At 40.7% G+C, this 16,569-nt stretch overlaps 1 protein-coding gene across 4 annotated transcripts in view; it reads right to left on the reverse strand.

Moving 5' to 3' along the window:
• Window positions 1-510: 510 nt before the first annotated feature.
• Window positions 511-16,569, reverse strand: part of Nemp (Nuclear envelope integral membrane protein) — a 177,038-nt gene continuing 160,979 nt past the window's right edge. For 3 of the 4 annotated variants that reach the window (XM_068366974.1, XM_068366973.1, XM_068366971.1), the window contains 3 exons: window positions 14,584-14,745; window positions 12,811-12,879; window positions 511-1,898 (listed from right to left, as the gene is read on the reverse strand). In XM_068366974.1, coding sequence (XP_068223075.1) covers window positions 1,766-1,898; window positions 12,811-12,879; window positions 14,584-14,745 — 364 coding nt within the window. In that variant the 3' untranslated portion in view covers window positions 511-1,765. The remainder of the gene's footprint in view (window positions 1,899-12,810; window positions 12,880-14,583; window positions 14,746-16,569) is intronic. The other variant, XM_068366972.1, reaches the window with a different exon arrangement.

Genomic DNA, 16,569 nt, shown 5'->3' on the forward strand with positions numbered 1-16,569 from the left:
GCCATATGTTTCACTCGCCCATATTAAAGTATGGCAAGAAATCAGTAAGCAAAGAAATACTGGCAACTATAATGAATCTAAATGAGATGAATTTCAATAGAGACTTGTTCAGTCTTTATTTTGAAGTGTAAATGTTCCTAAGTTTTTTTTTTAGGCTTTTCACTTGGACCTGAAGACCATCATTTGACAATACATTATCATCTATAGAATCATGGTGAGTGTAAATATACCCATTTCCTTCTAAGTGATCTTCACTATTTTATGGAAGTAATTTTAAAAAGCAGAACCATTTACCACTCCCTCATAAACATGAGATTAAACTAAAAATTATGCACAGATTTTCCATTTGAAAATTACATAAACTTGAAATATCCATTATTAACATTTTCTTTAAAAGATCATGCCCAGATTTTCAAATAAAAACCACACAATCAAAAAACAAATTAGCAATAATTTTCCTTGGCATTGAACCAATGTATGTATTTCAACACTCAAAATAATCCAACTGAGATGTGGCAAGTTTTATTGGTTTAAGAATATTTTGCCTCAATCAAATCATCAAATAGCAATAAAGCATTAGATACAATAGTTTTCTCATATTTAAAAACAAATCTAAAATTAGATATTAAAATGACACGCTATTATAACTTGCATCAAGCCACAAACTAAATAATCATGACCAAGTTAGATGAATTATGATAATCAAACAAACTACTATTGGCAAACAAGAAATTAGTACAGCACTTTGTCATACACCTTCTGACATTAAATTATTGAAAATTAGGAACTTTACATGAAATATTAGTACTCAAAATGGAAAGTGTGATGAAATGAAATAATAAATAAAAAGATGCAATGACTAAATCAAGTTACTGTACAAAATGTTATTGAACTATGACTCAAGTGATTTATGATCATAAGACTCAACTAATCAGCAAGACTAAGCTAAACAAAATACTGCACTGCAAAATAAAAATTTATAGTAAACCTGAAAAGGAAAATTTCTTATAGTATTCCATTCATACTACAGTATATTGTACTCTTAAGTACTATTGTACATAAAAACTACAATTTGTCATTCAATCAATGAACTAACTAATATTTACAGCTATTACCACTAAATACAAAAATTTTTCCCATCACATCACAATCTTTTAAAAAGATAGTCTTAGAAAATAAATCAAGTTGGAAATTTACATCAATTCCTGTTCTTGAAAAATACACAAGTTTTTGAGCCATGAAAAACAGGAATCAAAGGGTAAATGGATTTGTACAAAGTTTCCTTATAATACTCGATCAACAGATCCTTATGTAAATACCCCCATGCAGCAAAAGAATTTCTCCACAGAAGACATTAATGTTTCTTTCGCTTAGGCCCTTTAGGAGACCTTCTTTCCTAGAATCATATTTTGATCTTAATATGACAAACACACTGTTAAAATGTACACAATTCGCATATTTTTTCAGAGATTATGCTTGACCAAGACTGCACACAGATATATTACACATAAAATGATGTAGGAAGAAAGTGTAAATATACAAATAAAAAAACACACAGAAAACTTCACAGCCATTGCATTTCATACAATATGTAACTTTCTATCATATTACGATAATGAGAGAGAGCAACATCTCCTGAGAATTTTGTTCATATTTAGGACTGATGTGTTCATAAATCTTTATCTATTAAAGCTCTTTCTTCACTACACATATCATCAGGTAATCTTATCACCACTATGAGCACACATAACATATCTTGTCAAACTCATGTTTCATCTTCATCATCTGTTGTTAAGTAAAGATCATCTTCATCTCTGACAGGCGTAACATGGTTGCTTTCATAAGAAAGAATAGCATCATCATCTAAGTGAGAGCCTCCTTCAACAAATTCTGCAAACCTTGATTGGGAGAAAATAATACATTATGTTAGGTTGAATTATAAGATCTTGTTAAACAATGGCTAAATCAGGCTGGTTCAACTCCTTTATACTAACTAGGAATAAGGTACTGTAATATACAACACTGTTATTTTGAAAAAATTGTGTGAACCCTAAAACAAAAATATTTATAAAAACACAACAATCATAGAGCTCTCTTGCATAGTCTTAAAAGTCTAAACTGTCCATCGACTCTTTTGCCTACATGAAAGAAAAGTTATAGGTCACACCTGTGCCACCTGGCAATAAATGCAGGGACTGGTATGGGAGAAATAACATATAAGACTGATAAGATTGACATTTTTTAAAATAATTTTTATTTTTTCTGACAATATAAACCTGTACTGTAGTTCTTTACATAGGAGTAATGATATCAGCACAATCCAGCATACAGCTATGAAAAAACGTTTAACAAGGTATCAAGAACAGTTCTGGATGTTACCAGTGGTAGCAGGAAGAAGCACCACCCACCTACTCACTCTTACCTTCCTCACTTTGATTGCAGTTGGGATTTTCTTTGGGAGAAGGTGATGGTGGGTAAAGTATATGTAAAGATCTACAGGTTTATATTTTTAGGGAATTAGATTATGTCAGACGGCGCCACAGGAGCAGGACTCACAACACCTTAGGGGGATGCCAGATTGAGGTATCACAGAGGCTTCCGTTCACCAATAAAGATTACTCTCATGAAGAACTACTTATTGATCCCGATCACAGTCTTGGGGATCTCCCTGAACTAGAACTTTTGAAACTTGTATCAGACCTTCTGTCCCAATATCACCCTTTTCAGCAGGTGCTCAGAGGAGAGCCTAAGGATTCAAAATCTGCCAAGAAAGGTGCCTCTTCGACCCTCAAGGGGCAGCAGACCAAGCCTTTGGGCCCCGCTCGATGCAACTTTGATTTCCCAGCCCACTTCTCGAGCCACAGATGTTCAAGAGCTAGTCCTTCAGGAGGAAGCAGATATTCAGGAAGATCCCCCCTTTGGAGGAATTGTTGGAAGCGTCAGGGGACACACTTCTTTTGTCAGCTGAGTCAAAGACTACCCTGACCGAGTTAAAGTTATTAGAACAATCTGTTCACTGAACGTGATTGGCGAAGTCTTTTCTTTGTTGCCCAGGAGAAGGAGGTTTATTGCTAATATCCTCTACCATGGATGGGGGCTACATTTTTGAGCAATGTAAAATCCCCTTTCAGCATCCCCTCCCTAATTAACTTGGATGCCATCTTCACCACTTAGGACATAAAGGGATGTTATTTCTGGCCTGGCATTGTTATTCCAACTACAGAAGTATCAAGCAAACTGTGGTCTAAAAGAAAACTTTCAGCATCCAAAATTGCCTCTGCTAGAGGATTCAAAATAGACAAATGGTATCAGAATAAATTCATGCTTTCTAAAACCACCAGGATGCCACTGATTGCTATGTTTTCACCACCAAGAGGAGGTCTCATATATCTGTAACCTGTTATCCGAGTGGTCATGGGTGGTTACCAAGAAATGCCATTCTAGTTTTGAGAGTAGTGCTGCTAAACTTGTACAAGATAATTCTTACCGAGTGAGATCTGTCCACAATAAATTTAGAAGCAAATGGCTTTCATGATTCTGCAGATTGGGAATTATAGGTCCCAAAAGACAGTATAGTAAAGTACAGTATATCAAAAACAATTTTGTGGTTATTGTATTTTGATTGGTGAGGGTCAAAGAATTTATTAGTAACTGATTGAGTTCTGATAATATTTTCATTTTCATTTCCTTTTCCACAAAATACTTTCAATTTCAGCCATTAGGGGTATCAATCTTTGTTGATTTCTTTGATTGAACATATAGGATTAGATTTGTCCACATCTGGAATCACAGCAGGTTTTAGGTCTTTTAATATCAAAAGACCTCCAGGAGGCAAACGTTCACGTTTTGAACTTTTGAATCAGATTTTACATGAGATCTTGCATGAAACTATTTATTTCTGTTCACTTTTGGCTTCAGAAAATGACTTCGGGAACTGCAGTACAAGGAACACTTATTAAAGTAAGCTATGGTGATCCTAAGATGCTTTTATCCCTTTTTCCTGATTTCACATCTAAAAATGAATTGTTCCATAACTGGAATACAAACCACGCTATTTAATAGGGGTATTACTTTCGGCGTAGCTGAAATGACAAGCCATTAATTTTTAACGAGGGTTAACTAGCCACACTGCTAGTTAGCGGGGGTAGGGAGGGTAGCTTGCTACCGCTCCCCCTCACACGCCTGAGATTGAGCTCACTTTGCTTTCGGCTCGGATGGTGAACGGACGTTGCAGCTCTTGATCCTTGCCGACAATTGGCAGCCATTAATGCTATTTGTTTTTTCTTTTCTCTTAGACTGTGTACGTGAAGTTGGCTTCTGCGACCATGCGCACCTGCCCTGGTCTTCCCGACCGCCTCTGTGGAACATTCCTGTCGGCGTTCGAGACCAATCCTCACGCCCTTTGTCCTTCTTGCAGAGGCCAACAGTGTGATAGTGTCAACAAGTGTAGTGAGTGTAGGGAGTGGTCTTCCTCTTAGTGGGAGAGGTTTTCGCGACGGCGGAAGAAGAAGTCCAAGCGGGATGTTTCTCCTTCGAAGGTTGCTTCGAAGAAAGAAAAACCCAAGGCCTCTTCTTCCGTCGCCCAAACCTCCTCTGAAGCTCCTATACAGTCGGTCTCTTTCGAGAGACTGTCGAGTAGTAGCGTAGACCGATTTATTTCTGTCCAACCCCGGGTCTCGAGAGATGACGTTGCTTCCCCTAGCGAAGCAGCACCACCTCTCCCCCCGGGAGAGACCTTGTCACTAATTTCTGTTTTCCAGATTTGGTCCTCCTTGGTGCTCACGGGTTCGCCTTCCAAGGAGGCTTTGCTTGATTACATCTGCAAGGGTGCTTCTGTCAAGCAGTCGTCGTCACCGTCAGAGGTATATCCCTTGACACTTGTCGATGTTGTTGTGTCAAAGGTGTCTCATGCGGCTTCACCCATCTCCTCTGCCACTCCAGACTTTACAGTAGCTGCCGGCTTAGTTTCCCTCTTCCTGACCATCCTCCGAGGGGGAAACTAAGTTCATCATCAGTCTCTTCTGCTAGTGTTTCTCTCCCTTGGGGGAGTTCACTTACATAGACTCCTCTTCTGAGGACTGCTGACGGTCAGCTTGCTGATCCAACGGCCCTCAGAGGCCGCATCAGTCGGAAAGCTCGCCTTCCTCTTCGCCTTAGAAGCCTTCCTTCACCTGTGGTGAGGAGGTGCCTCTTTGGTTCAATGCCGTTTATGCAGTCCCCCGCAGAGGAGCCTCTAGACCAATCGTCCATTACTGCACCTGCAACCAGTCTTGTGACTTCAGTCCTGGACCTCTCTGCAGATTGTTCGCGATCTCTTTCGGTGGATGGTCATCCTTTTAAAGGACACGTCGACCATCCATCCGACAGACCTGCCAACCTTCCATGGCCGTTCCTGCATGGGCTTAACAAGGCTCCACCTAAGTGAGCTATTGCGCCATCGTACCGCACACCACGCACCCACGCAACCTGACTAGCGCTCACTAGTAGCTCGTCAGGCCCCAACCTCACGCACTTACGCACCAACATGCGCCTACAAGATCAGAGATCTCCCACGTGCCATGCGCGCCCACATGCGCACAAGCGCCAACAATCTCCTGCGCGCCAGGCCTCTCCTGCACCGATGTGCCCTGCGCTTATGCGCTCTGCGCCTACGCGCCAGCACTCACCTGCGTGCCAACGTTCTCCTGCGCAACAGCACTCTCCCGTGCGCCAACATGTGCGCCCCACATCATGCTCTCCTGAGCGCCATCTTGCGCGCCATCACTCTCCAGCACGCAAGTTTGTAGGTGAGGCAACAACCATGTTGCCCTCACCTGCACACCATCTTTTACCGGCGCGCCAGCGCTCACCAGCCTTGCGCTCACCTGCGCGCGCACACAGAGATACGCGCGTGCGCCCTCTCTCTCTTAAAGACGCGGGCCCATCATGATTCGCGCGCTCGGAGACATTCTCCCGCGCGCATGCGCACAAAGTGATTTTCCTGCGCGCACGAGCACATCGTGATTCTTCTGCGCGCCCGCGTGAGCGAATATTCTCGTACGCACGCGCGCCAACAGTCTACCGCGCGTGAGCACCAATACTCTCCCTCGCGCAAGCGCAAATATTCTCTCGCGCGCGAGCATGCGCACCAAAAGGAACGACGTCCGGCAAGGATGCCATCGCCTCATTCCCCTCCTCGCAAGCGCATACCACCGCGCATTGTGGGAGAAGGGAAACATGCAGAGGAGTTCAGGATCCCAAAGCTACATCCTAAGGCGAACCCACCCATTCCAGTAACTCCTCCCAGGGAACCTTCAGTCCCTTTCCCTTCATGAGGTATGTCTGACAGTACGTCTGTCAGCCAACAGCCCTGGTTCAGTGCCCTGATCAGAGCCGTAACCCAGGCTTTCAAGCCTGTCCTCACTGATCTAGGACATGGAACCATGGCTTCCTCTACCGCTTTGAAGAGGAAAAGAGGAGTTCTGGAAGCGGTCACTTCCCCGAGGGAGAAACTGACTCCACTCAGACCATCAAGACAAGTTCTTCCTATTTCTCGGACTAACTCTCCATCCCTTTCGGACGAAGATCTCCTGTCACCTAGGGAACCACGCGAAGAGAGATTTTCCCCCATCGCACCAATGGAGGAAATCTCTCTTCACGCCGAGAGTTCTTCAGAGTCCGGGAATAGACATCAGTGTTGGAGTCTTACATCCTTCCTCGGAAGGAGTCTAAAGATTCCAAAACATTGCCAAAGTCCTCCACTAGGGCCAGGATGGAGCCACCCAGCCACTCAGAGAATGTCCGCGACTCTCCCAAAGAAGAGCCTTTGGGGATAAAAGGAGACTTCGCTGCAAGTCCTACAACAGGAGGAGACCAGCAGGAGTCAGAACTTGCATTTTGGCAGATTCTGACTCTAATGAGGGTTTTCAACGGGTTTCCCGACCCGGAGATCCCCCCTCGAGAGGGCAAAGAGCAGCCCTGCCCTGGTCTCAAGGGGTAAAGAGTACCAGGGACAAGATTGCCCAGCAGCTCTCCGAGATGTCCTCCTCCAACCGTTCCGGTACCACAAACAAGCTCCTCCCACCTCCTCGCGTACAGCAGAGGAGGTACTTCGAGATCCTGGAGGACCCTTGTTCAGCTCTTCCGCTTCACCACTCGCTGGAAGAGCTAACCAGGGGAGTCCCTCTTGAGAGACTCTCCAACCAGCAGGTCTCGTTCTCGACAGCCGAGATCCTCAACCCGGAGAAGGTTGCGAAGTATGCTATGCAAGCTACTTCGTGGCTTGATATCTGGTTGGGAACCTTAGGTATCCTGATACGATCTGAGAATTTCTCCAAGGAACGTACCAGGAAAGCTATGGAAACCTTCCTTCCCTCAGGTACTTGTACGATCGAGTTTCTTGCCCACCAAGTCTCGAACTTGTGGGCAAATACCATCCTGAAACGTCGGGATGCAGTAGCTGAGAGATTCCACCAGAAGGTCCCTAGCACCGAGATCAATAGACTCAGACATTCCTCCATAGAGGGGTCTCTTCTGTTTGAGCCTAAGGATATGGAACATGCTGCTGAGAGGTGGAGGAAGTCCCATCAAGACTCCCTCCTCCATAGGGCTTTAACATCTAAGCCCTAAAAACCTCCAGCACCACAGCAGTCCCATCCAACCAAGACCACTACGACGACAACTGCAGCGAAGACAACGGTTCCCCAATCCCAGACCCCAAAGCTCTCTGGCAAGATGCTTTCCAATAACGGTGGGACAACATCAACGTTTACGCCTTTCCCCCGTTCTGTCTGATGATGAGGAGGGTACTCAACAAGACCAGAACATCGGTCAATCTTTCAATGACCCTCAAAGCTCCGCTATGCCATCACGCAGAATGGTTCCCGGACCTTCTGCAACTCCTAACGGAGCCACCAAGAGAACTCCCTCCACGACACAATCTACTCAAACAACCACATGCCAACATCTTCCACAAAGCTATAGCTTCGCTACGACTTCACGCCTGGTGACTATCCAGCATCTCCTCTCTGAGAGAAGATTTTCACAACAAGTTGCGATTAGGATGTCTGGACATCTGCGGAAATCATCAGCAGCAGTCTACCAGGCAAAGTGGAAAGTCTTCTGTGGTTGGTGTCCTGGAGGGGGTATCTCTCCACTCGATGCCACTATTCCAGCAATAGCGGAGTTCCTCATGTATTTGCGTGAAGAAATGCGCCTATCAGTCTCGGCAGTGAAAAGCTATCACTCAGCCTTAAGCCTCGCCTTCAGACTGAAAGAAATGGACATTTCTTCAACGCTATAACTTTCTCTACTCATATGGAGTTATGAACTTACCTGCCCCCGGTCAGAAGTGAGACCATTATGCCAGGCAACATATCGCCACCTGACTTTGAAGACGGTGTTCCAGCTAGCTTTGGCCTTGGCCAAGCAAGACAGTGAACTTCATGGTCTCTCGTATGACATCACCCATTCAAGGGGATGGGGAGAGGTAACGTTCCTCTTCGTCCTTGAGTTTATTGCTAAGACTCAAAACCCGGGAGTAGCGGATCCTCTATTCGACTCCTTCCGGATTTCTAGTTTTCGTACTGTAACAGATGACCCAGACCATTTCTTACTATGCCCAGTAAGGAGCTTGAGGCTGTACCTCAAGAGAACAGCCGCAGCCTGTCCTCGTGTGCCAGCACTATCTGTCAGCACAGGAAGGACTAAGAGGAGGGTCACCAAGAACACCATCTCGGCATGGATTCGCAGGGTCATTGACCTTGCACTGAATCCAGACCCTCCTCCGACACGTCACCCCTGAGCACTTGATGTCAGGGGCCTAGCTACGTCCCTGGCCTTCAAAAGAAATTATTCCGTGACGCAGGTTCTTCAAGCTGGGGTGTGGAAACGTCAAAACAGGTTCACATCCCACTACCTGCAAGACGTGACCCACAGGAGACTCGATACGTTTTCTATCGGTCCTGTGGTGGCTGCACAACAGCTGGTTTAAAATTTCAAGCTCCTTACTGGACAAGTAGCAGAAGGTTGAGGGCATTGTTACCCGGTTTTAGTCTGCATGAATGAAAAGGTTTGACTAGCCCTTATTCTTTTCTTCATCATCCCCTCTCTTGGGGAAAGCAGCATCCTGAGTTCTCTGCATAGTTGACCTCAAACCACTGCAGGTAAACCATGCTCCCTTGTGTACCTAGTATTAAGATTAATACTGTTACGTCCCCATACCCTGACGAGGTGGTACTGGGAAAGTCCTAGTGTACAGTTTTCCATCTAAAGAACTTCGGAACAACTTTCTAGGACGAGTTACACTTCTACATACCTTCACACACAGCTTGCATATGCCGCAAACCTTGCGTAGCAAGGTTTTAGCGAGGTGCATGGGCTCCTTATTTCTTGAGTGCTAACACACTCGGATTGGCTGGGACTTCCATCCTTCCTAGTGGGTGAGTCACCCCTATTAAATAGCGTGGTTTGTATTTCAGTTACGGAACAAATGACGAATTCGTAGATAATTTGTATTTTTCCTAATCATACAAACCTTAGCTATTTAACCAAACTTGCCCGCCAGCTCTATCCCCCTTGAATTCCTACCTCCAAGCAGTGAGCTTAATCACAGGTGTGTGAGGGGGAGCGATAGCAAGCTACCCTCCCTACCCCCGCTAACTAGCGGTGTGGGTAGTTAACCCTCGTTAAAAATTAATGGCTCATCATTTCAGCTACGCCGAAAGTAATACCCCTATTAAATAGCTAAGGTTTGTATAGTTAATAACAATACAAATTATTTACAAATTTGTCATTTTAGGACTACTGTACAGTATAATATCTACCCCATTTTTCTACATATTCCATCTTTACAAAAGGAAGTAGTTGTTAGTTTAGAGCATAGCTTCTGTTTGCTGGTAAAGCTGTTCATTGTTATTTGGACAATTCTAAACACCTTAGCAATAATATGCCTTATTTATTCAGGGTAAAATTAGCAAAAATTAAACCTCTATCGAAGATTGCAATGTCCTTCAGTATTACTGTTTGGTCACAAAACTCAAAAGAATTAGATGCAGATTTCATATTAATTCATTTAAAACTTAAGATTTCAGGTTATAAGATGTACAACTTCCTCTAATTTTTTTTTTTTTTTTCGAAAAGGTTTCAAATGCAGCTCAATGGCATACCAAATAGGTATTCACCTAACATTCTATCAAAATTTGAAGTTTAAGCGTCACAATTGTTGGGCTTTATGGCCTTTAGTGGCTCACGGGAAGGTATTCAGATAATGTGCATATGATTTTTAGTTTGGTAGATTTATGCTTTGGGATTGTGGTCTAGTAACCTGTCTAATTTAAATTGTTTGGTGTAAATCATGCATGTATTTCCACATTAATATCTAGAAAAGCCTCTGGAGTTTAGACTACCCTAAAACTAGACTACACTAGGACATTACTGTATTCAATCAATTATGGGAAATTAAATACCTTATTTCTTTCCTTAAGTGACTGCCCACCACAAATATGTGGGAATCAGGATATGAACATCAGGAAAGGTTCATGGACATAAAACAGAATCTTAATTAAAAATGTATTTCTATTCTCACTTGATGTTCATATACTGACATGCCAACCCTCCTCACTAACTTGTGACATCAAGAGGAGAGGGAATTTTGTGGACTTTTGACTTTCAGGCTAAAGATGACGACACAACAAGCACAGTACGTATGTTATTGTTGGTAGACATCAATAGTCTTGTTGTTTACTAAGGAAAAAATTGGGAAATTTTTAGTTTCTAAGGGGTAAAGTCAACATAACCAAGATGCCAGAGACATAAGCAATATGAACATCAGGTGAGTATAGAAATAAAAAAATATAATTAAAATTCCATCTCTATCTTATTTTTTTTTCTTTTACTATTTTACAATATCAATTCCTGCAAACTATTTTCATTCTTTAATTTTCTATTGAAGTGTTTATGTATATATGCATCTCTCTCTACCTGGTTCTGTCTCCCAGTGAGTGTTTCATAATTTGTTTATTTTTTATGATCCTTATATATTGTTTCAATTAAAATTTCTTTACACACCATCTTAACAATAATCTTCTTTCAACTTAAAGTGGGTTTTTCAAAGGTTGCTCAAGAATAATAAATGAAGTTGAGATACTACTGCTAGAGAGTTATGGAGTCCTTTGACTGGACAGACAGTACTCCATTGGATCCTTCTATCTGGTTACGGTTCACTTTCCCTTTGCCTACACATACACCGAATAGTCTGGCCTATTCTTTACATATTCTCCTCTGTCCTCATATACCTGACAACACTGAGATTACCAAACAATTTTTCTTCACCCAAGGGGTTAACTACTGCACTGTAATTGTTCAGTGTCTACTTTCCTCTCAGTAAGAGTAGAAGAGACTCTTTAGCTATGGTAAGTAACTCTTCTAGGAGAAGGACTCTCCAAAATCAAACCATTGTTCTCTAGTCTTGGGTAGTGCCATAGCCTCTGTACCATGGTTTTCCACAGTCCTGGGTTAGAGTTCTCTTGCTTGATGGTACACTTGGGCCCGCTATTCTATCTAATTTTTCTTCTTCTTGTTTTGTTAAAGTTAAATTTTATATTTCCTTGTTTCCTTTCCTCACTGTGCTATTTTCCCCGTTGGAGCCTCTGGGCTTATAGCATCCTGCGTTTCCAACTAGGGTTGTAGCTTAGCTAGTAATAAAAATAATAATAATAATAATAATAAAAGGGACAGGACAATTTCCAGGAGACAGACCATGTACACATAATTAGTGCCCTTCCAGACTTCCCTCCCTATCTCACAAAGCTGGTGAGTTGTAAATACAGTACTAGGGAAAACTTTTTCGAGCCCTGCATCTGATCTAAGAATAATGAGTAAGAGATGTTACCCAAAAGGTGCTTACTTAATAATAATAGTAAATATTTGTGCTATAATTTTTTCTGAAACTGTTATTTTCTACTTCATCCCAGTTACTGAAGGAACTGCTATTAACATTAGATTGAAATGGGAGAGTTGATTTATACTGTATTACGCAACGGGGTGGAAAGGACCAGAATTACACGTTTTATGGGAGGATTCACTGGACTCTTGAATTTTAACATAGGAAGCAAGCAATGTCAAGAGCTTGTGAAATTCATCACTATCGTCCAAAGATGAAGGGGTGTCATTATCCCCGCTATAATCAACTAGCCTAGTTGAACGGCAACTAGTCAAAAACTTTTTTGTGAGTGGTACCACAATGATTATTTAAATCACAGTATTGCCCCCAACACGATACACTAACAGAATGCGGATCACGATCTCCCAGAAACAATTCCCATGCACATTCCAAGCAATAATTGAGAACACAACCAGAGGACGACATCTTAAAGCACAATATACAGTACAAACAATCTGGAGAACATGTGATTGTGGCAGATACAATGAATGAGGAGGTATCATTATCCCTGCTATAATCAACTAATTTAGTTGATTGGCAACCAGTGAAAAACTTTTGTGTGAGTGGTAGAATGAATTCTTTTGGGTGACCTATTACTGTATTTGCAGATTTTATCAACACAGAGGACTCCAAACGTAATATTGTTGGATAAGGAGCCATACAGTGCTGTATTACATTTCTTATATCAATTCAACTTTTACACAACTACATCTTACAACCAATTATATATCTGATTCTCGAAAAAATCTTCAAGTAAGATTTCTTTGTGATATTTTACGAATAAGAGATATTTAGATTCATGGACAATAATGATATTTTAAAATTTGTAGCTCAGTAAACCCCAAAAATATGTCTCATATCCCAAAGGAAGGAAAACCAAAGTGGCTTACCTCTTCCTCTGGTAATTTTTTGGCGTGAAATTCTTTCTCTTACTAGGTTTTCCAACAAACTCCACAAATCTGTGGATACAGGCATAATTACAACTTGTGAGACTATGTAACATATAAAACTTACCACAAAAAATTAAGATGGTACATTTATTTTCTATCCAATAAATCCCGTGATCTGTAAATGTGTTTCAAAGATAATTTCTAAAAGAGCAGACTAGTGTAAACTTTTAAATTTATGATAATTCATTTGTTTCACCAGCATTCCAGTCAATCTTACCACTCCTATTAATTTCATACATAAATAATTGTATACTTAAATCATGATGCCATGATACACAAGAAGTAAATAATTGTCAATCCTAAGGCTAAAGCAGACTGAAATACAGAACATATATATACAGCACAAAGGAAAAATGTTGCCTTAACCCTTATAAATGTAAAAGAAAAACTATTTTACTACAGTAATGATAAAACTACATATAAAATTTAAATTATCAAGGAAAGACCTCACTGAATCAGTAGGAACAATTGGTTTTGAGGATGGGATGAAAAAATCGACTTTGGATAGAAAAACTGTGGGAGAAGCAGTACTGGAATATTGGCAGAGACAAAGATTACTGTAGCTAAACACAAAGTTTCTTTAAAAAACTACACAGACATGAATAACAAAAGAATGGAGGATCTGATTAACATAAACATTCAATACAGTATACTGTCATAAAAAGTAAGGTAAATTTAAACAAAGGTCAACCATTTCAATACTTGCCTGAAATTCATGTGCTATGCATTCTTTAAATGAAAAGCTTGAATGCAGTTAAAGGAAAAATAAAAATAAAATAAAAATTTAACAATGATGAATATAAAAAGGGTTCTACATACAATCTTTGTCAAATTTTTAGTCTATTCTTAATTTTATTGAAGCTGAGTTTCTCATCTATTTAGAGAATGAATAGTACATGAATTTCAGCAGGTTTATTTGAAATAAAACATATATTACAGAAAATTCAAAGTATTATACCAGACAAGCAATGCCTAATATATCATCATCAACTATATAAAAGCATGGAAATGGAAACAAAGTTTGAATAAAAAGTATCCAAAATCCAAAGGTAGATTAAGACCATGGGAGGTGGAAACCATTGGGACAAGGTATACACAAAGGGAGCACATGTTGGTGTGACATTCTGGAAATACAGAGATAGACAATGGGGATATCAAGCTGAAGAAAAGGTTACTGAAGAAAATATAAGACCTCCAAGACTTGGAAGAGTATGAGGAGGTAAGCAGACAGACATCTATATTACTAAAAAGAGAAGACAAGAAAAGTGGAATGTGGCAAGGACAAAATAGATCTCGCATGAATAACTATATAGCCACACAACAGTCACTGATTCCATTACATTGTAAATAAAAACTAATGTTTTTATCTCTTCAAAACTTTAGGCTGCAGACTAATTTAGTTATAAAACTTATATAATAATCAAGAAATATATACAGTACAACTTTACTACTTAACTGGAATTCAAAACTGTGAGTAGATATATAGTGAAGGAGAATATGGAGCTACCTTGTGAGAAAACAATGCAGACAAAGTAGGTAAAATGCTTACAAACTGTCAGGTCAAAACTACTTTTAATATACCGAAAATTCACCACTAAACTCATAAAAAATACATTACAACAACTTACCTAAGCTTAAAATTAAACAGATATGGATATAAAACCTGTTAATTTTGTCTCAAGTCTTGAAATATATGCTTTAAAAATACCTTACCTTGTTGGAGTTTTCAATCTAGATACTGTTTTCCAAGCATTACAATCAGGCGATCGGCAATATTCTCTCAATTCATCCAAAGCTTTCCTTGTTTCTACATTGCCTTGCTGGATATATTCTTCTTCAGTTAATCTTCTGACCTTAGGAGGGAAGCGACGCCGCCTGTAAAATAAAACCAAAGCCATTAAAATTAATATAGAAAACTTCAGCCTACCTGAGCCTGTCAATTCTAAGGAAGAAATTAATGTGTTCATGACTAGCATGCAACTTTAAAATAAAACATGCCACAATAATGAAAATTAAATAAAGTATGAAGGCTATAAGTTCCTAAGAAAATAAAAATTAGGATTCTTTTAAAAAACTTTACAATTGAAAAACATTAGTTTTCCATTAGTTAAATCTCTAAACTTTTTAATGAAATTTGAGGACAGAAAACAGTTCCATATAATGAAAAGAATGAAATTGTATCTAGTCAAATGAAATATTGCATTTTGAACAAAAAAAAAAAAAAAAAAAAACCTATATGGTCTAACACTGAATTAGTCCCCAATATGACAAATTTGGAAGTAATTTGTATTTTTCCTAACCATACAAACATGAGCTCTGTACTATGGATATATTGTTCGGGCATAGCTTGAAACTAGCTATAAACTTTTTAAGCAAGGTAAACTACCTGCCGCTAACTAGCAAGAGTAGTAGGGGTAGACCACTCACCCTGCTCACACACACACATAATGTATTGAGTAGCTTTTTATTACAGGCAGGAGTTTCTAGGGGGACAGGTAATGGCAGGCCAAGTATGAGCAAAGAGCTCAGATTTATATGGTTAGGAAAAATACAAATTACTTCCAATTTTGTCATTTGCTCCTTCACATATATAAACATTTTGCTTTTTACTATGGAGAGTCACCTTTAGGTGGGTGGAAGTCCAAAATCTAACTGGCTGGGAACTTGACCTGGGGGTATGAGTGTCAGAGTGGTACCCTTGACACCTTGCGAATTCTCGTTCTGAGAAGCTAGAAAGCTGACAGCCGGGGCAATCAAGGTCAATGAAGAGAAACTAGTCAGTAACTTGCCCGTGTAAGAATATTGGAGTGAAAGCACTCCATGATGCTTGTGGTGGCCTATTCGAAATGTCCCTGCCTGGTGATGGCCAAAGTGGGATTCGAGTCCAATTCATCTTGTTAGTTTCTTCAATGTCTGCAACCTCACCATCCTTGTGAGCTGGGGATGGGGGGTTTGGGAGAGCCAATAGGTCTACCTGCTGAGTTATCACCAGCCATTGTCTGGCCCTCCCTGGTCCTAGCTTGGGTGGAGAGGAGGCTTGGGCATTGATCATATGTATGTATATATGGTCAGTCTCTAGGGCATTGTCCTGTTTGTTAGGCTAAAGTCACTGTCCCTTACCTCTGTCATTCATAAGTGGCCTTTGAACCTTACTTAACATGGGTATTACCTGACTCCTCCTCGCAGGGGGGACAAAGATATAACAAAATATACCACATATTTCAGGTTACACAAGGGAAATGCAATCAGAAGTAGACTAGCTTGCAGTCCTCCAGATGCTGTGCCACCAAGAGAGGGGCAAAGATAAAGGAAGAAAAAGCCAATCTTTCTATCTGTTCACCCTAGGCTTACACAAGGTAATGTCTGCCCTCGCCCAATTGCTACCTGTTCTCTATCTGAGCTGAAGTAGCCTACACCACTTGTGTTACCACCACAGGACCTATGGAGCGAATATCCATGTTCCTGTGCATTATGTTTTGCAGGTAATAAGCTGTGTAGGTGTTCTTGCGAAACCAAAGATCCGACAGGGATCTGCACCACAGAGAAGTTTCAAGTGAATATTAGGGGCATGCTTACACCCCTAATGTAGAGCTGTGGATCTATGTTTGTGATGAGGAACATCAGGGTAACAAGCCTGAACAATCACCAGGTGAATCTCACTGAGAACATCTTTTATAGATTCTCCTCTTGACCCTACCC

Source organism: Palaemon carinicauda, chromosome 44 (assembly GCF_036898095.1).
Source record: "Palaemon carinicauda isolate YSFRI2023 chromosome 44, ASM3689809v2, whole genome shotgun sequence".
Taxonomy (NCBI): domain Eukaryota; kingdom Metazoa; phylum Arthropoda; class Malacostraca; order Decapoda; family Palaemonidae; genus Palaemon; species Palaemon carinicauda.